Below are 24777 nucleotides of genomic sequence, written 5' to 3'. Positions count from 1 at the left end.
TGTTGCAGACCTACTCTTTGGGAAAGCACATAGTAATACAGGTGCTGCACACAAACACGTTGCCACCTGTGCTGTAGTGGAGCAGTGGCGGGAAAAGGCCTCCATTGCTCCTCTAGTCTTCTCCTGTACAGTCATGTCATAGTGACAGCGGCGGGCTGAGGAGGACACGTGGTTACTTTTGAAAGTGGTCTCCAGGATAAACAGCAGGCTGCGGGGTTCTGGGAAACTACACGGTTATTGAGCGCAAGACCAGGGCCTGAATTACTTTCTGTGTTTCACTCTGAATCCCAGACATGTCTCTGTTTAACATATTTAAGGCCAGTGGAGAGGAAAAGGTGAGAAGGAAGCCCTGCTTACAAGAGGAGCGTGACAAATTCACAGAGAGAGGGGAGTCGCTGAGCAAGAAGAAGGAATTTCTAAAGAAAAAGATTGACCAGGAGCTTCTGTTCATCAAGAAACACAGCAGAAAAAACAGAAGAGGTGAGATATTTGAGAGGAAGGTGATAAATAGAGTTGATGAACATTAAAACATAAGCAGTATACAACAATTATAAACAACTTAAACATTAAAACGTAGCGTTAGCCAAGTGAGGTAATGCCACTGCTAGCTAACGCTAAACATTTAGCTAGCTAATGTGTCATTCAGCTGGCAGGCAGATGGCTAACCAAGCTAACTGCTAAATGTAACATGCTACCCAAACTCTTTAAGGCTAACAGAAACTATTAGCACTAATGTTAGATTTCATTTGGCATGTATTGGTCACAGGCAGCTGGGAAACACTTGTAACTGCCATTCAGTGTAGGCCACAGAAAGAGGTCTTAACCTGTAGTTCAGTTCAGTTCAGTTCAGTTCAGTTCAGTTCAGTTCAGTTCAATTCAATTCAATTCAATTCAATTCAATTTGTATAGCCCAATATCACAACAGAGTTGTCTGACAGTGCTTTACAAAGTTCACTGAAAAAAACAAGAAGTGTAAGCAAACAAACAATCGAGTAGTCACATGAATACATCAGTGCAAGATGGAAGAGGAGGCAGGACAGTGACTGAGTGCTGGATGGAGGCCTACAGTTCTTGTCTGTATGCCAATAGACCCTTTCCCAGCAGGAGGACTGACACATTATTTGAGGAAAAGCACAGGTGTGGGAAATCAAAACTGTCTTAAGGCCATACTGCGATATCAGTTAACCTCACAATATAGATCATTTTCTGAAAAAATCAGTTTATGAATAAAATAACTTTTGTGTAATCCAGCAAATGAACTACCTGACAAATTGCAGTGCCAGGTTATCACTGCCCTCCCTCACACTAAATGCTACTATCTCTCTTTTATCCGACAGGGTATATGGCAGCATAAGGAGAACTTTGCTAACTAGGACTTTATCTTAGGCTGCCATATGTCTGCTTTTGCGTTTTACCGTTTTATGGAGCTTTCTGTCTAGAAAGCTGCAGGCCTCCTGCATTTTCACACATTCCAGATAGAAAACTAGTTCTATGCAAACAATGAGTAACAAATAGAGCTGCCAGTAAGACAGCATTGCTTAACATTTACCTGTGTGATCACTGCGAGGTAGCCGTTTTGCTTTAAAGTCCCCAATGAGTCTGTTTTTATCTTCAGTTTGCCGTGTTAAGGACATTCCTACTGACGTACTCTTTCTCACCATGCTCTCCTCCCAGTGGCTCTGCAGGCGTTGAGAAGAAAGAAGTGGTACGAGAAACATCTCAAGTACATTGAGTGTGCTTTTAATGCCATGAGGTCCGCTCATGAAAACATGTAAGGGGAAAGATATGATCATAGGAGGTCTTTTTAGTTAATGCCGTGTGGATACCTAAAAGACAGGATTTAGGAGACAGGTTTTAATGTTGCATTCTGATGCTGAGTGAATGCATGTGGATGATAAGTAAGAGATAATGTACAGGCTTTTTACTATAGAAATCAACAAGGTGACACAAGATACTGACTTAAAAACGATTTTATTCATCCATTGATTTTGATTTTAAAATGATTTTCTCGCTTCCACTATCAGAGTGGTGCTCATAGCAATGGTCTGTTATACAGAAATAACAGACAGTAGAATGCTGTAATTGACCAATCAGAATGGAGATATCACCAAGGCTGTGTAATGACGTGTAGTAACTTTGGATCCATCTCACAGCAAATGTGATAACATCCCCTTGTTGCTAACAGAGTTTTTAAAATTTTAACTGAGACAGGAACTTTCTGCTGGCTGTTTCAGAGATCTTATCAACAATGTGAATGACCTGATCAAGGACATTCCAGAGGAGCAGGATGGGGCTCAAGACACGTCTGACACCCTCGGCACATCTGTTAGCTTTGGAGTGGAGTTTGATGAGGTGCAACGACGGTATTTCTTATATTTATGTCTTTTTAATGTTAGTGTGACTTCTGGGATGCACATTAGTCTTTTTATATTTTCATACCAATCAGTCATTCTCTATATCATGATGTATATTGATAACAAAAAAGGGTTCTTCATATCTTTAGACTGATTTCTACCATATCACCCATGTTGCCCATGCAGCCATCCTGGGATGGATTTCTAACAACAGACTTGACTTATATAGTGTGTGGTGATCTTGTTGAGATTTTTGGTGGTGTGTGTGTTTATCTCAGGATGAGCTGCTGGCAGAGCTGGAGAGGCTGGAGAAGAATCTGGATGAGAGTCTACTTGAGAATGACAGAATGGAGGAGAGAGGCCCTTGTCCCATTGTGTCATCCACTGCATCACCTTCGCTTCCTGGTAAGAACTGAAGAAGAACTGGTTCAAAAAACGTAGTGGGTTAGCTTAGTGGTAAGGCAGGGGACTTGCCTCTCCATAGATCCTGGGTCAAGTTAAAAATGAAGCTATTTATAGCTGATGTAAAGTGTGCATTTTGTGGTGCTAATGTTGCAGCGGCCAACTTAAATTCAACTCCAAGGTAATTGGAAAGCTGATGGTAACAACAAAACCTAACATTTATTTGGCTGCTGTATTAACCAATCCATGCAAATTGCTCACAGTTTTTTCGTTTTTTCTTCCACAAAGCTAAGACGGAGGAAGATGAAGTTGAGGATGCTTTAGAGTATCTCCGGCGCTGGGCGAATGAACCTGTATAAACACCATCAGCCACAACACACTGGCCTTAGAAAGAAAAGAGGACAGTGTAGGATGGAATAAATAGCCAGAAAAGAAATGATACATTATTGTTCATGAGTGTTTTATGTTTGCATGGACGTTGGACTGTCTTCTCTTTATAGCAAAGTTGCAGTCACAGCACTTTAATGTAATGCACAGGGAAAATACAGGACTTATATTGTAGTCTTGTTTATATATGAATATATATATATATATATATATATATATATATATATATATATTAATTAAGGCTTTGTGAAACAGAGTGCTGGCCTTCATCCTGTTGGCTGTCTAGAGTTTTTGCTTCAAATTGCTTAATGTTACAAAAATAAACACTCATATAACACCTTAATAACAGCATTCAGCGAGAGACATTGATTTGTACACAGAATTTAAATAGTAAATCCACAACATGAACATTTTAAGCTAGGGCTAGGGCCAAAGTGGTTGTACTCAAAAGGAACTGGTCACGTTGGGCTCTATTTCAGTAGTAGTATTAACATATAACATATATTTGTCAGAGTGAGCCTTCATTTTTAAAGTTTGAAACTACAATCTTCCGATTTAAAATTATGCTGATATGGATTGATTAAGCATATTGAAGTGTGACTTGCTCTTTCTTGGACAAAGGCTATACCATCATATAGCATCTTAATATACTGAACAGGGAAAACAGAGACACTATAAAGTGGTGTACTAGTAGTACACTCTTGTAATGAGTCCAACCCTTAGTCAGGTCCAGCTGACTCCTCTTCATGTCCACCTGCCACCCTCATAACAGCTCGATCACAAGAAGACAAATGTGCCTCACCGTCCACCACGACCACAGCTGATGCCAATAAAGAATGGAAGCCTTCTCCCACATCTTTTTAGTGGAGAATAAACTAAGTAACTCAACCTGCCTTTAGAGACTAAACTGGGAGTGAAACTCTGGTGGAGGGAGAACCAAAACCTCTGAAAATAGAAACTGTGGTGGCAGAATTAGCAGCAGATTTTACATGTAAGAGCCCACATTATTGAAAATATCCCTTTTGAGGGTGTCATATTCTTGTGCACTTATCTTAACTGTTTCATTGAGGTGTGAGCAGCTGTTAAATGCTGTAAAATTCCACCTGCTGGAGATTATATATAAAATGATAAAACTGTGCCAATCACTAAACACAGTACATAACCAACTGCTGTTACTGTGGCGATCTGTCCCTACTTGCACTTTAAATCCACTGTCTCGTACTACTGCTGTGAGCAACTGCACAGGATTAGAGTCTGTCACTCAGACAGAGCGAGCGATGAAACAGAGGGAGTGGCAGAGACAGGGAGAGGGACAGGAGGATTAGCAGAAGCAGCAGTCCCAGACAAAAAACAGGCTCTTAAATGCAGACTGTAAATGTGTTGTAGCATAGACTGACCAAAATGTGATCATTGTGTATGTGGACATGTAAGGACTGTACAACAGCTGACTGAAGCCAATGGGGTCTGGAGCAAGCCAGAAGGAAGATTCAGGTGGGGATGAAACAGACTGATATTATCAATTTGTAAGCTTTTGATTGCTATCGATTGGATTTAAGGATCGCTGCTTTAAGAATAAATATAACTGTATCCAAATTCTGAACGTTATTCTGTGCTGAAGGGCAGGGGAGGTAAATCGGTACATAAACTGTATGTTTACTCGAACATGGCTACACAATCCTGATATCAAGTTAAGAATTCACTTGACATTTGATATCTATCACCAGTGCAGATGTTAGATATGTTATGTCCCCTGAGACAGAAGTGCAGAGGAGTACTTGTGTCATCAGGATTAGTAAAAACCATGCAGACAAAGCAGCTACACTAACATTTGTACACCAAGCCCTCTTCATGATGATGTTTGTTTGTAACTGGGCACCCTCATCTACCATCAGGGTTATGTTCAGCACTGTTAAAATGTCTAGTGCCTTATTGTCAAGCAGCTGACTATAATAAGATAGCAAATAGTTGATTATTGACGATGATAATCATTGTTAATAATAACCATTGTTCCTCGATGTACTACTAATATGATATAAACGCAGCCCTAACACTCTTAAGAAATTAGTGCAATCCAATTTAAAGGTGCTGCTGCTCCTCATTCCAAACCGAAACACTGACTTGCACACAGACACACACACACACACACACACACACACTCTCTCTCTCTCTCTCTCTCTCTCTCTCTCTCTCTCTCTCTGCTGGAAATCCTCTAGTCAGCAGGTTTACTTGCAGGTCAGTCCCAGGCCAATGACAGGCCAGTGCTTACTTGTATACCTGTGAGGAAAAAGTTTACTAGACAGGAACTAAAGTAGAGGCTGGTGTAGATGGGCTGTTGGTAAAGAACACCTTTCACAAGTTTACTGGGTTTCTGACCTTTTTAAACCTTCACTAAGTTTTACTATGTCACTGGCACTGTAGTGTATATCTGACTACTACAATGTGTATCTTCAGAGTCATTTTCTCCGTCTGTTACAGAGACCTCTCCCTCATCACAGTCCAACACTGAGTCCGATCCAGCGAACTCATCACCACGCTATCCTATCATCATCATCACAGCTCCGTCACGAGAAGACATATACGCCTCAGACTCCAAAATGACCATAGCAGATGCTGTCAAAGAGCGGAGGCCTTCTTCCACACCCATTGTGGTGGGAAGGAAACTCGCGAAAAAACAGTAACTCAACATGTGCCACCACAGAAGGTAAAGTGGGAGTCAAACTGTGGAGGAGAGAGCCGCAAAACTCTGAAATTATAAACAGAAGTGGAAGAAAGATTCCAATCATTGAAGTAGCAGTAACTACAGTATGTACTACAGTGGCCCTGTATGTACTACCACAGTAGTACATATGTACCCCTCGTACCTCTGCAGTCACCAGGGTGTACAGGGGAAAACCATACGGGCGCTCAACTGATTTGACAAAACAGAATTCATGATCCAAGGAAGAAAAATGTAAATGGTGTGATTGAGAGTGTGTGAAAACTAGTTAACACGTTTGGTGAATGGTTGAAATAGCAAAAATAATGGATGAGTGCTTGAAATGTCCAGCTTCTGCCTCTCCAAGTGGTCATTTTATGAAGCAGAAGTTTAATAAGAATACTTGACCTAACCAAGCTAAAAACAGTTTAAACTCAAATGAACACATGTGGAACACATCTGGGCGGGTGCCTGGTCTGACAGGGCTGTGGGGGAGCATCACAACAACAAGGCTGGGAACAAGTGTTGAAATCCTTCACACTGCATCATATTTAGAGGCACCTCAGGAGCAAGTTCTCTAATCTCACACATAAACATCAGTTTACTTATCTGAATGTGAAACAAATAATCAAACAGTCTTCCACCTTAAGTGTAATACTAAATTCCCGGAGTAGCCCTTTAAGTCCAACCACTACTGCTGTGCTTACTCACTCCGTGTACATTACATGGTGCGCGATGTGAGGACTAATGTGACTATACATTACTGTCTTATCATCAATTGTTTAAAAACGGCCGTATTTGTCCTTCTCTCTCTCTTTGTATCGCAGTCTTCGGCCTCAGGGCTGCAGAAGCACACGGTGTCTCCCCCTGTAAAAACTCCGGGAAAGCCCTCTGTCGGCCTGCTGGTGGCCTGACTCACTACAGCATGGCGGCGCCCAGCGGAGAGAGCTGCCGCTTGGAGAGTTAAAGCCACGACGGACGATACTCTCGTTCTGTGGGGTTGAAAACGACCTTTAATGAAATGATGGACACTGCAGGAGAGGACGAACCGGACCCTATACAGCTCAAGTCCCTCAGGAACAATAAAACTTTCACAGTGCCTCAAAATGACAGGGTAAGAGCGATGTGTTGGGATTACGCCAAACCACGTTCAGAGAACCAGTGGTTTAATGACGATACTGCTTATCAGCGGCGACACATCACTTATAGAGTACAAGTTGATAGCTATTACAAATATACGTGGCCTAGTCAGAAATTCGGCATATAGTCGACAAAGGTAGCTTTAATAGGAAAATATCACTGTGCTGGTGTATTTCGCTCAATACGACCCTCATACAACACTGAACAACGCTAATAGGAAACAATGTCGCTACATGCTCATAAGCTAAGAACGGTGGGCCGACCTGTTTTGGTGGCCGCCATTGTTCATGACTGAGCAAGGTGGTTATTAGCTAATATGCTATAAGTAATATGCTATCTGAGCTTAAATTTAGGATTAATTAGTAAGGCGCCTTTACTATGTGAGTTACTTAACTTTCAAGGTTAAAGTCCGCACTTCACAATTTCAGCATCAGCAGCCAATCTCATTACTGGCTTCCATTAACACACACTGTAAGCCTGCATGTTGAAGCACCCAACCGTGTACGTCATGGAGTGACTCCTGAGTGAGGCCTCACTAGGCCTCCTCACCCCCAGGACACCTTTTGTAGGACTTAGTTCAACAGGGTTGTGAAGAGCATGTAGTCCTCACCTCTGACACTAGCTGTCTAGGATTGCTTGTGTGTTGGAATGGAAAATTTGCCTCAGAGCCAGTTCTTCTTACCCCCCCTATCCTGTAGGTGATGTTGTAATCAAACTGATTATGTCATGTCTTCTTAACCACTACTGGACATAAACAGCATGTAAGGCATTCACTACACATGAAGAGAACCTCTGCCACCTCTTTTCTCCCTTCATTCTTTTTCAGTTTGGGAGCTGCAGAAGTGTCAGAGAGTTTGAGAAACTCAACCGTATAGGAGAAGGAACTTACGGCATTGTGTGTAAGTCACTGATGTTGGAGACTGTTGATTGGTTTGACTTGGAAATCAGAATTTTAAACACTCAGCACATAAACCTTTCTGCTGTTCACAATACAGACAGAGCCCGAGACACCAAGGCAGATGAGATTGTAGCATTGAAGAAGGTCCGGATGGACAAAGAGAAAGATGGTACGAGCACTGATCTAATGCTGAGTCATCTGTGTGTGTGTGTGTGTGTGTGTGTTTAGAGCATTTTGAATGTCGTCTTTTGGTGTGTACCTAGTGTGTGTTCAGTTTGCTGGGGGAATCTTAGGAGAGTCATTGGTTTTAGTAATCCTTCTGTCCCACCTTTAGTATTGCAAAAACATTGGCAATGAAAAAAGAAGTTATTTACAGGAATTGTCCTGTGACGTAAAGAAAATCCCTGAACAATTAGTTTCATTCATGGTCTTCTTAGTGTTTCTGTAGTTTGGTTTTTAAAACGACTTGTAAAGGCTGCTGAACCTGCTGACGTCCTGCTCTTTGTCTGTCAGGAATCCCCATCAGCAGCCTCAGAGAGATCACTCTGCTGCTGAGGCTGAGACATCCCAACATAGTGGAGCTGAAAGAAGTGGTTGTAGGAAGCCAGCTGGAGAGGTATTGCACACACACAGACACACCACCGTAGTGGCGTTTGGGTAGATGCATATCGTGGATTCATTAGCCACAGAGAGAGAATACTCTGAATCTGCACTATTAGAGCTCAGGCCTTCTATCCCCATCAGATATGACCTGGAATAGGAGTTATTCTTGTTTCTTGTTTTTGTAATTCTGTGTTTCCTGTTCAGTCTGTTTCTAGTGATGAGTTACTGTGAGCAAGACTTGGCCAGTCTGCTGGAGAACATGCAGACTCCGTTCTCTGAGGCTCAGGTAGGACGGAGTGGAGCTCCTAAATCTAATGATCAACTCATGCTCATTCATGAATCTAGCATTTACACATCTGCACATGGTCTGAGTTTCTAACAAAACTTAACGTACATCCTCTGTCCTCATTTGTTTGTATTAGTACTAAGGGGTTATTTTTTGTGTGTGTGTTTTCTTTTTCAGGCTATAAGTCCGCTCCATAGACCCCATAACTATATAAAAGGGATTTAATGGTTGAACAGTGGCATGTGATATTGCACTGTGGAGTAGTAAAAAGGCTTTTTGAAAATTGGGCCCCTCTTGTGCCTGATCACCAGGTTGATTTTAAACTTGGGTTAGGGACCCCCCCTTAAGCGGTCCCATTATAAATCTGAGGGGTCACAAGATTAATAAAGGTTAAATATTAAAAAAAAAAAAAGTCTGTAGACCCACAGTTGTAACTGTACTCTTTAGACATCTGTGATTTGCTCTGCATGCCTCCCTAATTGCTGGTTCAGTTCTGTCTGCATTATAATATATATTCTTTCTTTTATCCCTTTTCAGGTGAAGTGTATTGTCCTTCAGTTGCTTAGGGGCTTGGAGTATCTCCACCACAACTTTATTATACACAGGTCAGTCCCCCATACACACATTTTAACTTCTGGAAAATGAATCTTGAGATGTGTACAGGAAAATATATCTTAATTTATCTCTGGGCCTGCTCCTGTTTCTTTGGTGTATTTTTCTTATTCCTCTGGCTCACTGGGCACTCATAAACAACAGGACATGATGCCAATGTATGTCAGGTGTGGATGTCAGGCCCTCACAGTCAAAGAGCAGGGGCTTTGTTCCAGAGCTGCCCTTTTCACTGAGGCCCAGTAGTCCCACAGGGAGAGATCTGGTAGATCAGAGATGTTGGGTTTAGGGAAAATAGGTAAAACAAATCAAGCACTTCATCACTTTATGTCATGGTATTTATTGAACATGATCAACTGATGAGCAGCCGTATCTCCAGCTTTGTATATCTTGTTCATATTTCAGATGCATTCATTCAGCTCTTAAGTAATTTTTTCTTCTTCATCATCTTCTTCTGCATTAAGCTAGGCATTTGGATTAATTGAGTGGACTGATCTGGTTTTCAAAGCTGCAGTTGAATCTAAAGCTGAAATGCAAAGGCAACTCTGTTACAGTCTGTCACTGCCACAGGAGAGACAACAGCCATCTTTGACTACAGCTAGACATTGTGGGAGAGCTTCAAATGTCCTGTCCAACATCCGATAAATCAGCCGAGACAAAAGATGCACTGATGCAGATGTGTTCAGAGAGAGTCAGAGCTGTAACTGAAAGTTGAAAGTATTGTTCCTCTGGCAGCTGGCACGTTATCCCCCCTCTTGTTCAATCTCATTATCAGGGACCTGAAGGTGTCTAATCTGCTGATGACAGACAAAGGCTGCGTTAAGATCGGTGAGTCATCACTGTTACCATAACCGCCTCTCCAGCTCTCGCTGTAATCACATTATTCCGACCTGATATTCATCCCAAACTACGTCCATCCAGTCTGATGTGGATCGCTGACTGTTTACTTCTGTCTGCTGTTCTTGTTATGGAAAACAAGTTAATTTGATGTAAATTGAAGTTGATTTCTACATCCCCTCATCAAAAATAACCACAGCTTACAACATACAACAACCTCTTTCCTTAGACTGTTGATCCCGATCATAGATTCCATAAGAGAAGTGGACGTGGCTTCCAGGTCTTAAAAGTGAAGCCAGTGCACAAGCACCTTAAACCTGTGTTCTTTCTAATGGCCAGCAGGGGATGACTTTAGGGCAGCACTCTTTGTGAGAGATGTGGGGGTCTTCGCAGAATGAACGTCACCTCTGGTTCCAAAACCAAGATGGTGATGCCCAAAAAGCCAGACTTGATGTTTAAGAACAGCAGTCCACAGAACAGTGGGTGACTTCACAGGGAACATGTCCACTTCTTGTCTGTAGTCAGTGGTTCCAATAAGGAAAAACAAAAAAAAAAAAAACTTTTTTTACAAGAAAAAAGAGATAAAAAAAAGTAACAATGCTTAGACGGAAATGGTGCTTTTGTCAGGCACTATTTTCAGCCGTGGATTAAAGCCGTGGATCAGTGCAGTATTTACAGCAGGACAACGGTGTAAGCTGGACTGAGTCTAAATAAACTCCAGTCTGTGTTCATAATGAGGGAACACACAGTGCAAGTTAAAGATTCTGTTGTCAAACTACTTTGTTGATTAATTGATTACTAATGATAATTATTGATTGACTGAATCAAAGAATCAAATTAATTTTCAGAGTAGATTGACCTTTAACACGCAAAATACCAAATATTTTGTGGTTCCAGACCTTCAAATGTGAGGACTTGCTGCTTTTCTGTGGTTTCAAAAAAAAGTTCTCTAGACGATTGTGGAACATCTTTCAGTTTGAGTCAAAACAAGCTATTTTAATATGTTACTTGGAATTTGATTGTAATTTTTCATGATTTTCTGACATTTTATTGACTATGATCAATTTCTGAATTGAAAAAGCATCAGATTCTGAAAGTAATTGTTGGTTGCCTGTTCATAGTTGAAGTGGTGGTCATATTTTTATGGATTTTTGCTTCTGCTGTATACAGCTGATTTTGGGTTGGCCAGGATGTACGGAATCCCCCAGCAGCCCATGACGCCGAGAGTGGTTACACTGTGGTGAGTGTCTACTGGGCCACGTTTACCGTAAATGCCCCTTTAGCCTAATTCTGTTGGTGTATGCATTGAGTACTACAGATAACCCTCGTACTGCCTGTGTTGTGCTTGTGCAGCCTCAGTGGAAAGTCTTCTTTCTAATCTCAGTAATCCTCCTTTATTAGCTCGATTACACCAGGGTGGCCAGGTCTCTATCACTTCATGTTCTCCTCCCCCCCCTTTGTCTGTCTGCAGGTACAGAGCTCCAGAGCTCCTCCTAGGGACCAAGACCCAGACTACAGCTCTGGACATGTGGTGAGGCTCCACGTCTGCTTAATGCACTTATCACACCATTCGTAGGCAGAGAGAGCCCTTTATGGGGAGAACTATAATCCGGTTATTAAAGTCACAGATTTTGCAGACTTCCTCTCACACCACATATGAAGCGTCGATGACACTGAACATGCCGTGGCGGTTTGGCTTGCAGGGCTGTAGGCTGCATCCTGGCGGAGCTGCTGGCTCACAAACCTCTGTTGCCTGGAACGTCTGAGATCCAGCAGGTCGACCTTATAGTTCAGCTGCTGGGGACACCCAATGAAAACATCTGGCCGGTGAGACTTCGGCTCTTCACACAGTAGAATCTTCCACAACCTCTCCTTGGTAGCAGAGTTTGGCTGTTCCTCCCTCCAGCTGTTTTCAACCTACATAAACTGATGATCAGTAGCACCTGTTTGGTGTTACTGACTATGATCCTACAAAAGGCCTGACTTTATGCACATGGGACTGATGGGGGGACTGTTCGCTCACTTTGCATTTTGTAAAGAATGATAAACAATAAAATTGTACATTTTTGAAAGCATTCTTACTTGACAGTATTTCTCCACTCCTGCCTCAGACATGCACAGGACTGCATGTCGTCCGCTTACACTAAGTGATATTTGATCACCTTAAAGGAATATACCAAATGTCCTGTGTGTGTGCTTTCCAGGGTTTCTCTCAGTTGCCCCTCATTGGTCAGTACAGTCTGAGGAAGCAGCCGTACAACAACCTGAAGAATAAATTCACCTGGCTGTCTGAGGCTGGACACAGACTGCTCAACCTGCTCTTCATGTACAATCCACAGCGCAGGTACAGCCACACACACACACACACACACACACACACACACACACACACACACCATGGGGGGAGACTCAGCCCATACCATATGTGATCAAACACATGTACATGTGTGTATGTGATAGAAATTATTCAGATGATATTTTAATATATCACATAAAGAGAAGCACAGCCTTCCTGCTCACTGGGACGTCTCAGTAGAACGGAGCCAATGTTAACGTCGTTAGTAACACCTCAGCTTGTCTGCTGGGAAATATCAGCAAACTGATTAAAGTAACACTTTTATTCTTACAATATTATTGGATTATTGCCAACAATGCCTCAAAATATAAACGAAATTTTTTGTTGAAGTTAACAGCCTCAGAAGATTTTGGACACTTTAATCATCAAAATTCTCAATTTTCTGAAGATATTTCTGTCCTAAAAACAGAAGAATGCTGAAACCTTTTTTAATCTAACTCAACTTCTTTGAAAATTGTTATGAAAAGAACTCGATAGGAGACCTTGGACCCGTACACGTTGTTACTATGAAATGAGCCAGCTGTTTCCTAAAAGTATGAAGGATCTGCGATTCCTTTACTCATGTAACCTTGTCCAGTGGTGTTGCCATGGTTACTAAAAGGTTGTAATGAAGATTGCGTCAGCCTCGCCCCAATGACCCAATATTCTCATCAGATGATGTGTCCTGTGTTTCTGCTTTGAGAGATCAGTTCTGTTTCACCTCTGCGCACACACACACACACACACACACACACACACACGTGGCCTCTAACAAAAAGTGGTGGTCGTCACTTCAGTGATAACCCTAACCCACATTCTACCGCCAGTCACGTTTAATAGGACACACTCTGGACACAAGACTTGTTACACCAGCATGTCTCACCCTGTTCTCTTGTTACAACAGTACTGCTGTATTCATCAGGAATTCACAACACAGGGCACTAACAGTTCTGTCAGATGTGTTAAATTCTTAAGACCTATCAGTGACTGATCCTTGCCTGTGTTCCTGATCCAGAGCTACTGCCAAAGATTGTTTGGAGAGTTCCTACTTCAAAGAGAAACCTCTACGTGAGTGAAAAGATTGTGGCCATGCACTCGCTGTAATCCCTGCTCTCTGATGCACTACATGCCATTAATCTCACCTCTCTGCTCCTGTATTCAGCCTGCGAACCGGAGCTGATGCCGACCTTCCCCCACCACCGCAACAAGCGGGCAGCTCCTCCAGCAGAGGGCCACTCGAAACGCAGCAAAGTGTGACGAATGTGTGATGTAATGGTGACGAGAGACTGGACTCAGAGAGGACCCTGTGGTGGTGACACTCCCAGGAGTGTGCACGGACTTTTGGTCTCCGTCCACACTGTGTGCACGGAACGTGGATCTGCTCGTGAATTGGGTTTGCTGTGCAGTTTTGAGCGAATGCAAACCAGTTCAATTGCAATCAAGTTTCAACTGCACTGAAGACAACAACCTGTGGCGCTGACGTTGCTGGGCTGGTTACACAGAGGTCTGGTGTTCAGTGGAACGTCGCAGAGACCTCGTGATAGTTGAAAAAGGCTGCAGCTGCACATGTAGCAGCAGTGTAGGTCCAGTTGTTCGCATCACTGTGTTCTGCATATAGGCTCAGTAGAAACCTCTTCTGTTAGTATTTCTTAATATTCTTATTGCTGCCAAGGTCTGCACACTAAAAAGGTGAAGGTAATGAGGAGAAAGTTGCCTTGACAAATATGCTGAGGCATTGTGTCCTTTGTGTCAAGCGTTTTAAGTTTTGCTACTACAAGTCTGTCTGCTGTCCTGTGATCAGTTTTAATCCCAACATCAGGACGATCAAACTGAAAAGGTACGACAAGTAGAAACTGAACCAACTTGCTTTAGCTTTGCCCACAACTACACTGAGACTGTGTGAGGGAGTCTTTTCAGAGTGTTTTGGTGAAAATAGAATGAAGTAGAAGAAGCTTGTGGCAAAATAAACGGAACGGAAGCCTTGTCAACATCTCATGTTTGATCCTCACAACCATCAGCATGTGTTGACGCGTCCTATCAAAGTGTCCTTGAGGTAAAACACTGAACCCCAATCTGCTTGCTTATTGTTAGCTGTTGAAGCAATAGTGTGGCATCTTGGGAAATGTGTTTATGTGCATTCTTGGAGGGTTAGCTGAAAAGATTGACCTCACTCACGTCTGCATGCTAAACGTGTAAGTCGGTGTCTTCTCTTTATGCTAAGCTGCTGACTGGTGTCAGACTAAAATGTCCTGACGGGAGTGGAGTCAGTCTTTTCATCCAGCTTTGGCCAAAAAAAGTGAAGAAGCAAACACACCGTGAAGGAACAGTGGCCTCATCGGGAAAAATCACTGACAAGTGGTGTTAACTAGTAGACTTGGGTTTTGTGTGAGACACCTGGCTGTCGATAAATAACTTGGGAGCATCGCTGTTCTTCACCTAACTGGGATAGATGCTGAAAATGTTACTGTAGAGCATCAATGTGTGTTTAAGCCACCAACTGTTGCACGGAATAAAAACATCGACCCAGCAAAGGCGCCTCCTTTCATTTCAAATGTCAGTTTTTATTAATGCAGGATAAATTAGTAGTAATGGTTACGTGGTCAGCGGCAGGTTAAGTCCCCTCCCAGAGACGTTAATAGCTGACCTCCCACTGAACCAGTCGTACCTCCACAAACACACAGCACTGAGCGGTACTAGCACTGAGCCATCACTGAGCGACCGAGACAAGCCTGTTGTCCTGATGCCGTAGTGAGAGGTCAGAGAGTCGGTACAGAACAAACATCCAACAGCTGTTTGATTTAAAACAGGCCGACTGTGGGACTCTGCTCCTTGATAGCCAGCAGGCTAGCGCTCCTTGTTGTCTGTTAGCTGACAACAGGCCAAATACTATTTAAGCTTGAGAAGGAAAGCCAGCCCTGGACAGACATAATGAAACAGTATGGTAGTGTCAGAGTAATACTTGGTGTGTAGATTTGCCTCCCAAAAGAAAAACACAGGACTTTCACTGGAGCTCCGTCATAGAACCTCAACAAAAGAAATACTTCAAGTGTAAACGTACTGTTTCTCTATTATAGTCAGTCAAGTTACACCGTTACAAATGTATAAATCGGGTTCTGTAACACTGCTGAACAACGTACGCCAGGGCAAACAAAGCAAGACCAAAACATGTTCAGATTCAAAGAGATGTGCTTGATTGATTCTCTTCACTGGGAAGAAAAACGGAGTATTTAGGTTTATACTGACACAATCAATGCGGAACAGGCTGCAACACAAAGATACTCAAGGAACAGAGGATCCCATAATGAAGACATCACAGCAGGGCTCACACTCGGACAAGTGCAAGTTGATTCCTCTCACCCGTGGGTCTGTTTAGAAGCTGTTCTGGACACTTGGGGCATTATTGTATGATCTGGATTAGCAGATTCAGTGTAGTGAGGAGTTTGGCCAGAATAGTCAATTTTAACCATTTCACGGTCTTCTCATCCATGCTGGCTTAAAAACTGTCAATGAGCTTCAACTGATATGAGTGAAAGCTCCAGCATGGCCACTAAATGCACCGCTGCTGTTTTCAAGGTCAAGAGTGAACTTCAAGTCGAAGCTTTTGAGCCAAAATGGACGAGAAACCCTCACAGATTAAAAAATGAAACAATGCTACGGGTGGGCAAACTCCTTCTGCTGAGGAAGATCATGCAATAGAACCAAAAGCTCCACAACAGCTACCAAATGGACCTTGGGTTGAGAGTGTTTTCCTCAAGAGCAACTAGAAGGTTACCAGAAAATAAAAAAGAAACGTGGTGTTTGGCTGTCAATCAAGCACGCCTCTTGTACTGTAAATATAGAACACAAACTCAGACTGCTGCTGGCACTGGGGGGGGGGGCAGGCCTGATGCAGACACACGGACAGCTGTGGAGGGACACCGAGGCAGCCGTGACCAATTCATTTAACTCTTCATCAAATAACAAAATAGCAGGGCTCTCAACATGTAGACACACATTAAGTGACACAAGTTTAATAAAAACACTTCGATGCATTCACACGCTCGCATGCGTGGCAGGAGAACGCTCCTCTTTTGGTTCACTGTCCTTCATCGCGATCCAAAGCAAAGTGCACGACGGCAATGAAATGTACAGTCCTTCAGTCAGACAGAATCGGCTCAGAGGGGGGCGAACGTTATGCGTCTTCAAATTTAAACGCAGCTTTCCTCACGTCAACGCAGGTTAGATGAGAAGTTCTCGTAGTGAACGCGCTGTAGCGAGCACTTTGTAACAGAACGTTGTCTGAAATGGAGGAAAGATATGGGCTCTATTGTCCAACTAGCAAATCACACCGAGTTTTTCTATTGTAGCGTTTGGTCAACTTCCCTCCAAGGATTCAAAAGAGCTGGCCTGGAGGATCAGGAGGCAGAAGGAAAAGATTCCTGTCTTTGCTCCAACAGGCCAGTCACGTGTTTTGAATCCCACGAGAGGCAGCGAACCAAGAGCTCAGCTGAGAGAAAGCATACAGGATGGTACAGCAGTGGGTGGTGGTGGGGGGGGGGGGGGCAGGGTGGAGGAGTGTTGTTGGGGCAGTTTGACCCATCTGGAGAACAGGGGGAGGCGGGGTGGGGCTCTGTCTCTCAGCCCTCCATCCCAAAGTCCTCTGTGAACTTCTTGACCTTCAGCAGATCTTCAGTGTTGACTGTGGGACGGGTGGTGGACAGAGAGCGCAGCATGTCCGACTGCAAAGAGTCCAGAGTTATTATCACCTTACTTTTAGTCTTTAATTCATCCGTCACAGGATCTGCAGACTGGGTCTAATATAGTATAATAATATTAAGAAATATCAACTAAAATCAAACACACAACCTTTCTGTCAGACAGATCTTACCAACCATTTGTTTTCATAAAACAATGTAATTCATACATCTGGAATTTGCTCTTTGGCTTCAGCAGCAGAAACACAACACAAACATAATCCATTTGTTTCCTCATACCTATGCTCAGCACACAGTTGTAATCCCACACTTACCTTCAGTATCTGGTTACTGTGCTGCCCCTTACTCTCCCCTAGTTGTGGGTACACAAAGTTTTATGAGCCCATATTTTCAAATAAATATTTGTGATTTTAATTAGAGTGGCTGCGTTTTGTGTGAATGAACTGTAGAGTTCTGATCTTTTGGACATTTGTCTCTCTTGATTCAGATTTCCAGAATGAATAAAGCTTAACTAACTTACCAAACAATTCTTTACCAACGCAACAATCACCTACATTCCCCACACAGATCTACTGTTTAGTTTTATCTCATACATTTCTATCTGCAGGTGGTCTGCTCTGACCAGGTGAGACTCTTTTTACAAATCCAGTGCCATTTAAATCAGCCATTGGGGCATATTTCTCTATTACACAGATTCCCTGTTAGAGTCACTGCATCGGCTTCATGGAGGCGATGTTCCATTATGAAATGTTGAGGCTCCAGATGATCATTTCTGTATTGTTGATTAAACTGTGTGTATCTCACCATACAGACTATGGGCTCCAGGAGCTTATCACTAGGCACATCCATCCAGGTCATCTCTATGGCTGCAGGGTCGCCAGGGGAGCAAGGAGTCAAGAGGTCGTCCACCGTCACCTGGTTGTTGCTTCGTGATGGACCGCGAACCTGCAGGTGTAAAAAAAAAACAACACATCAGTAATGTGAAAATGATAAACCATAACAGGGATTCGACTGACCGAGGGTTTCTTTTGTCTTGCGTTTATAATGGCGTCACCTTTTTGAAATGTGTGGCAGACTGGACCTTCCTAACAGGCTGCATGAGAGCGTCACGGACGATGATGCTGATGTCAGCGCCGGAGTAGCCGTCTGTTTTGCGGGCGAGCTGTCGCAGGTCGGCCTCACTCAGGCTGTGTGGCGTGTTGCCCAGATGAAGACGAAACATCTGAGCCCGAGCGGGCTCCTCTGGCAGAGGGATGTAGATACGCTTCTCAAACCTGACACACAACAGAGGACAAGTTCCATTCAGTCACCAGCTGCTCAAAATACAGACGACATGAATGTGCCCCCAGGTTTCACGTTTCTAAGACTTTTTAGACCAAAATAATTCTATGGAGGGCAAATTCTATCTGAGCAGAATCAGTACGAACCTTATTGGCCAAGTAAGTCTACACATACAAGGAATTTACTGTGTTGCTCTCAATATACTTATAGAGAAGAACAACAAAGCTGAACAAAGCTGAACAAACATTGTTGTACACTATGTACAGATGGAAATATATCTCAAAAAGTATACACATAAAAAACAACAGTAATGTAGTTGTATTGTATTAACTCATACTGCCAGTTGTTTCCAGACCTGAGGCTGTTTCTGGCACTGTTTCAATACAGTAGGTCCAGTTCCCCACTGTTCAAGTGAAACTACAGACTGAATCACCTTCGACTCATTTGATGCACCTCACATTTCATCTGCCTCAACAAACTGATACCACCATCTGCTTAACCTTTACAGTTAAGTTACACTACTGAAAGAATTGTAATCATTTTAAGGTGCAAAGCTTAGATGGTTTAAGGTGTTTTGATGTGTTGGAGACCGTGCTCCAACTGCAGTGAAATGTCCCCTCTGACTGACCAACGACCCCCAAATATCCAATAAAAACAATCTCAGGACAAGACAAACAACTTTAACGGTGGAGTACTGAAGTGACCTCTGACCTTCTGCGGATGGCAGCATCTAGCACCCAGGGGATGTTGGTGGCTCCTAGCACCAAGATGCCATCATTGTTGTTTCCCACACCTACAAAACCAGAGAGCTTCAGTCAACTCTGTATGACCACTTCCTGCTTTCCCTCGGTGTCCGCAGGGATACGTATATTTAAGGTGACTTCTACAAAACGTATATCATATCTGATTTGATCAGTGTGCGTCGGCCCCATCGTCTCACCCTGCATCTGGACCAAGAACTCTGTCTTGATGCGGCGTGCAGCCTCGCTCTCGTTCTCGTTCCTGGAGCCGCACAGTGAGTCCACCTCATCGATGAAGATAATTGAGGGTTTGTGCTGGCGAGCCAGATCAAATAAGTTCTTAACAAGCCTGGGAGACACAGGGAGAGGCGGGGAACACAGGACAGCAGTATTAAAAGAGGCACACTCCAACTGAGTGCACGAGAGAAGTGCAGAGTGTCCCTGACAAAGGCAGAGTGCTGCCACTCTGGAATGGAAATGGATTTATTGGGAGCTGTAGGCATCTTATAGTCCATCATTCCATTGTGTTTGAGCCATTTCAAAATAGAATACGCCTTCCTGCCTCTGATATGAGTCGTATCATGATTTACTGTTATTTTTGATTAAAATATTAAAAAACATGCAGAAAAATGAATAATCTTTACATCAAATAGTAAAATTGTTATTACTACAAAAAACATGGTTCCCTAACTCTTCATAACTAAGCCATAGTGTTTTTATAATCTTAACATTTGGCTTTTTTCACAGATCGGTGAGACTTAAAGGTTTCCACAAAAATAAACATCTAAAAGAAGTCATAAAATCCACTCTGCTACATTTCTACAATGCACTTATCTTTCTATGTCTAGAGAACAGCTTAAGACAACAGCCACGCCCAAGGAAGAGACTTACTTCTCACTCTCTCCCAGCCACTTGGACATGAGGTCTGAGGAGGAGACAGAGAAGAATGTGGAGTTATTGGCCTCGGTGGCCACGGCCTTAGCCAGGTACGACTTCCCCGTCCCTGGAGGACCAAACAGCAGGATGCCTCTCCACGGAGTCCGCTTTCCTGAGGACACAGAGGCCAGAGGGGATGTTAGTCAAATGATGTCATACTAAGGGACTAATTGCTAGAGTAGTGTGCAACAGCCTGTTCTAGCAGTCCAATAATAACTCAAAGAAGGCAACAGGCATGGAAAGCATTTACTGCAAGAGTGACAGCCATGACAGAGCTTGATGTATGTAACAGATATTCCAAGAGATCAAGCTGACACCTTCAGATTGCTTTGCCAGACCTATAGTCAAAAGTCTTAGTGATAGGGTTAGGGTTATACTGAAGAGCATCAAAGAAAAAAAAGCAATTGTTATGGCTTAATAAATGATCAATTGAATACCAAAATTGTTGCCAATTAATATTCTGTTGATCAATCAATTGTTTCAGCTCTATATTTACCCTTTGTTATCACATTATTATACTGTCATCCATTGATAATAATAATAATTATAATAATAATCTGTCATACTTCCTATCAGTGTATGGCAGTTAGTGGACATTAAACAGAGTCAGAGGGGGAAGCTCCAGTACAGGTACAGTACCTGTGAAGAGGTGGGGGAATTTGATTGGCAGAATGACAGCTTCTTTCAGAGCTTCCTTAGCTCCCTCCAGTCCAGCCACATCGTTCCACCTGACATTGGGTTTCTCCATTACAATAGCGCCTGGACACGCAGACAGAGCATGATTAAGATTGACACCCGTGAAATGCACTCTGATTTTACACAAAATAATCAGTGGAACTGAATCATAGCCGTGCTGGACTGACACCACACAAACATCATGCCAGCTGGCTTAACTCCCCTGTGAGGAGTTGTCGCACTGATGCACATGTACTCACCCATAAGTTGCTCCTGCAGTTTCTTCTTTTCTGGATTTTCACCCTCGCTGTCACTATCACTCCTAGACCAGAGACAAACACACAGAGAGGTTCACAAAAATACAGTACAGCCTGCAGACTAGAACGTGTTCTCTGAAGAAGATAGGCAGTGTACTTGTCATTGCTCTGTGCCTCCTTGACAGGCTTTTTGCCCTGTTTGTCTTTATTTTTCAGATAGGCTTTAAGTTTCTCCGCTCTGTCCAGGTACTGCATACACTTGGCTCGTATACTCTCCTTTGCCTTGTCGCTGTGGGCCTCATCTGAGGGGAAAGATGAAATTCCAAACAACAATATGAATGAAATCCACCAATATCTGTCCTAACAGAAGGGTGTAGGAGTAGTTTAACTACCTGTCAGGCTGCAGTACTCACATTTGATTGCATGTAGGAAATATTCCACAGCATGCTGGTACAGGCGCAAGGCCTCCTCATAATTCTTTGCCTTGTCTTCCTCTGTGGCTTTGGTCACAAGATCAATCGCTTTCTGCAACAAATGCAGAGAAACACAGTGAGAGGACAGATGTAGATGTGAGATGGACTGGGGGGTGGGGGGTGGGTGGAAACACATGAATAGGAGGCTGGGAGTGTACTCAAGGTGATCATCCTTACATCAGTCTACATGTCAACAACGGAGCAACCATAACAAAGCACACGCTTTACCTACAGCTACTGTGTTGTACGATCTGATCCTATTTCTCTGGACTCTACAGCCAAATCTACTCTGCTGTTTTAAGACAATTGCCATACTTAACTGCTCCTCACTGTAAATATTTGTTTTTTCATGTTAATTGTCTGCGAGCATGGGCCACAACCCAGCTAACGGTGAGATAGCGGCTGCTCCCACTATAAACAGTATGCAGGAGAGGTTTAACGTTAGTTAGCTAACCATGAATTGACCCACACTATAATCAGTCAATATATTTTTTGGAATATTATGTAGTTAAATAGTACAATAACGTAAGATTTATATGTTAGGGCAGCTTTTTTCAAGACAATTTCATTGAAGCTCTGTTCGCAGGCTCATTTAACATAGCTGGCTAACAACGTTAGCAGGCTTTAGCATCACCTGTTCTGCTAGCAAGTTAGCTTGCACTGAAGCTGCTGTACGGGCTAAACCAAGTTATGCCCAGCTGTGGCTAGCTAACGTTAGCTAGCTGATAGCAGCCTACCTGTAATGTTGACGTTGTCATTTCATCTCACTCTTCTGCTCTCCACCCAGGTCTCTATCCTCTAACCCTCCCCAAAGGTGGATATGTGGAAAAAAAATGGAACTCGTTAACAGCCCTGCGTTTTGAGGGGAGAGAGCGCTGTTGACATGACAAAACACTGGCTGTAACGTTAGCTAACAGCTAGCGAATTTGACAGCTCTGTCCCGACCTCACAAAACCACAGCAACAACACTGCGTCTACCGACAAGCTCGCGGACGCAAGGGCATCTTCCGGTTAGGACTTTCAAAATACAAAGGCGACTTAAAAAATACAGAATACATCTATATCCTGACCCACTCAAAACAATGTTACGAGCATGATTGAAATTTTATATTCCTTTTATTTTTCTTGATATTATCCGGTCAGCAGCAGCGGCAGCGGCAGATAAAGGGACTGCTGATTGCTGCCACCTAGCGGTCTAACTGCGGTGCAGCAGCACAGACTTACTGTACAGCAGTGGTCCACTGAAAGCTCACAGACACTGTAGGACAGGAAGTCCACTCTGAAAACAATGAAAAGTCAATATGTAAATATTGTGCATATCACACGACGTAAAGCCTAAATCTAAATCTTGACAACAAACCACACATCAGCTTATGTCGTTTGTAACAGATTTATTGGTACGTATTTACATTTGAGATTATTACATTGCTATCATACATTGTACACTGTATCTTGGAAGGAAGTCTAAAATACTTTGCATATGACGTGTTGTTGCAGCAGCACTTTATCCTCTTGTGTTCAGACTTTTCAGTTCAATGATTGTGTTGGACGCAAGCTGCCACAGATATTACCTTTGGTTCAAAAACCCCTTCTTTGAAGCATTGCCTTGCATAGACGTGATAGCCACAATTTCAGAATATAAGGAGACAGGAGATTAAAAATAATCCCGTGGGGGAAGAGAAGGGGTGTACATTCACAGATCTGAAGGGGTTTGATGGGTTAGTGCATAAAGCGCAAAGGGGGACGGCCTGTAGCTTGTGGAAGGTTGACCAACTTCAGACAATCTGATCCGTGCAGCGGGCTACAGGAACATGATTAACATGAAATGAACGATGTGGTGACAATGTGGGATGGTGGAAGCGCAAAACTTCAATATTGCTTCAAATGTTGCAGGAGCAAGACTTTATGTCAGGCCAAATATAAGTCAAACCTCCCACTTACACGTGATGCTGTAAGGGAAGCAAAGCCTGCTTCTCCTTTAACACAGCCACTCCTTAACTACAACTTTAAAAAGAGCTATAAAACTATAGGAGCTATATGATTACACATTTTTGCTTTCTTCAAACCATCACAAGGACACTAGAGTCCAAAACAGAACAGGCCGTTCAGAGTGCTGATTGTGTTCCTTATCCGAGGACAGAAGGGTTATCTTGTTTTCCTGTGTTGCACAGTCAGTGGGCACAATGCTGCATTGTTTGAGGCCTAAAAGAACACAGAGGCTCCACTGTAGGCTCCCTGTAGCAATGTTTACCATGAACCAGGTGAAGGTTATGAAAATGTGTTGATTAAGGTCACGTTGAACTCATTAACAAGTCAAGTCTCAACACAGGCACTGGACTGAACTGATCAACTGATGGGAAGATTGTATTTAGTTTAGCTAAAAGGAGCCTGATGTACCTACAGCTGAGTGACAGAGAGATGACCGAGTGGCTGTTCTGATGGAATTTATTACTGACAGAAATGATCACATCTGAGATGCGTTTTAGTTCCAATCAAGCTTCTTAGAAGTGTAAAAGTTTGTTCTTGAGCTTGGGAATAGTAGTTTGACATATCATCCTAACTCTAGGTCCATTTACTAGCTTTTTCTGGAGCTTTCAACTGCATATCACAGTCTTCATCAACGGATGGAGTTCTCTGATTGGCTAAGTCTAAGTCTTAAGTAAAAGATAAAAGTAAACAACCTAATGATTTCACACAAATGAAATGAAAAATTATACAATTAAAATTGAATATGGCAGATTTAGGAAGAATCCTCGTCTCTGATTGGCTCTGATTCCTGCATAGATGTGATAGATCATGTGATCACTGGAGAGCGGGTCCCGAGGTCTCCACCCCTACAGTTTAACTTGGAGTAAATCTCTTGTTGCTCACACTCTGCCAAGAGCTTCTACTTCTAATTCTTAGAGGTTTGATAAATGTGGGCCAAGAACAAAACCAGTCACAGGACCAACCAGGAAGAGGTCAAAGGTCACTGACCAGGAGTCAGCAGACGGCCAGAGATAGATCGAGGAGGAGATTCACATCTCATAACCATCATCAAACAGAGACGGGGGTGGCCATCTCCTCCAACATACAAATAATGGAAGTCACATGATGAAAGCTTCAAAAGAAAGCTAGGACGTGGACCTTGAGTAAAAACCTTGTCAAACTTCCACAGGCTTTCTGAACTTACTGT

At 42.9% G+C, this 24777-nt stretch overlaps 3 protein-coding genes across 3 annotated transcripts; 2 read left to right on the top strand and 1 right to left on the bottom strand.

The window, feature by feature from the left end:
- Window positions 1–293: 293 nt before the first annotated feature.
- Window positions 294–6752, top strand: LOC139201312 (charged multivesicular body protein 4b-like). The gene is made up of 6 exons (XM_070830592.1): window positions 294–480; window positions 1675–1771; window positions 2235–2352; window positions 2633–2759; window positions 5619–5791; window positions 6666–6752. Exons 1-6 carry the CDS (start codon window positions 294–296, stop codon window positions 6750–6752), a joined length of 789 nt encoding a protein of 262 aa, XP_070686693.1.
- Window positions 6753–6773: 21 nt separating this feature from the next.
- On the top strand, window positions 6774–15077 carry cdk10 (cyclin dependent kinase 10). Its single transcript, XM_070830205.1, has 13 exons — window positions 6774–6952; window positions 7805–7877; window positions 7974–8045; window positions 8390–8492; window positions 8684–8765; window positions 9303–9370; window positions 10150–10202; window positions 11382–11451; window positions 11683–11742; window positions 11915–12038; window positions 12416–12555; window positions 13562–13614; window positions 13709–15077. The coding sequence occupies exons 1-13, from the start codon at window positions 6860–6862 to the stop codon at window positions 13801–13803; spliced, it is 1086 nt and encodes a 361-aa protein (XP_070686306.1). The 5' UTR covers window positions 6774–6859; the 3' UTR covers window positions 13804–15077.
- Window positions 15078–15086: 9 nt separating this feature from the next.
- On the bottom strand, window positions 15087–22546 carry vps4a (vacuolar protein sorting 4 homolog A). The gene is made up of 11 exons (XM_070830203.1): window positions 22340–22546; window positions 21543–21654; window positions 21287–21431; window positions 21133–21194; window positions 20837–20956; window positions 20153–20309; window positions 19462–19610; window positions 19233–19314; window positions 18295–18514; window positions 18045–18185; window positions 15087–17264 (listed from the first exon to the last, which is right to left on the bottom strand). The coding sequence occupies exons 1-11, from the start codon at window positions 22358–22360 to the stop codon at window positions 17163–17165; spliced, it is 1311 nt and encodes a 436-aa protein (XP_070686304.1). The 5' UTR covers window positions 22361–22546; the 3' UTR covers window positions 15087–17162.
- Window positions 22547–24777: the final 2231 nt, after the last annotated feature.

This window comes from Pempheris klunzingeri, chromosome 5 (assembly GCF_042242105.1).
Source record: "Pempheris klunzingeri isolate RE-2024b chromosome 5, fPemKlu1.hap1, whole genome shotgun sequence".
NCBI lineage: Eukaryota > Metazoa > Chordata > Actinopteri > Acropomatiformes > Pempheridae > Pempheris > Pempheris klunzingeri.
The sequence above is the reverse complement of the archived record's forward strand: the minus strand, read 5'-3'. Positions and strand labels throughout refer to the sequence as shown.

Coding starts and splice junctions, on each gene's coding strand:
- LOC139201312 (XM_070830592.1), top strand. CDS start 294: ATGTCTCTGTTTAACATATTTAAGGCCAGTGGAGAGGAAAAGGTGAGA. Junction 481..1,674: donor CAGCAGAAAAAACAGAAGAG/GTGAGATATTTG, acceptor CTCTCCTCCCAG/TGGCTCTGCAGGCGTTGAGA. Junction 1,772..2,234: donor AGGTCCGCTCATGAAAACAT/GTAAGGGGAAAG, acceptor TGGCTGTTTCAG/AGATCTTATCAACAATGTGA.
- vps4a (XM_070830203.1), bottom strand. CDS start 22,360: ATGACAACGTCAACATTACAG. Junction 21,655..22,339: donor TGACAACGTCAACATTACAG/GTAGGCTGCTAT, acceptor CATTTGTTGCAG/AAAGCGATTGATCTTGTGAC. Junction 21,432..21,542: donor TTTCCTACATGCAATCAAAT/GTGAGTACTGCA, acceptor CTTTCCCCTCAG/ATGAGGCCCACAGCGACAAG.
- cdk10 (XM_070830205.1), top strand. CDS start 6,860: ATGATGGACACTGCAGGAGAGGACGAACCGGACCCTATACAGCTCAAG. Junction 7,878..7,973: donor AGGAACTTACGGCATTGTGT/GTAAGTCACTGA, acceptor TTCACAATACAG/ACAGAGCCCGAGACACCAAG. Junction 9,371..10,149: donor CACAACTTTATTATACACAG/GTCAGTCCCCCA, acceptor TCTCATTATCAG/GGACCTGAAGGTGTCTAATC.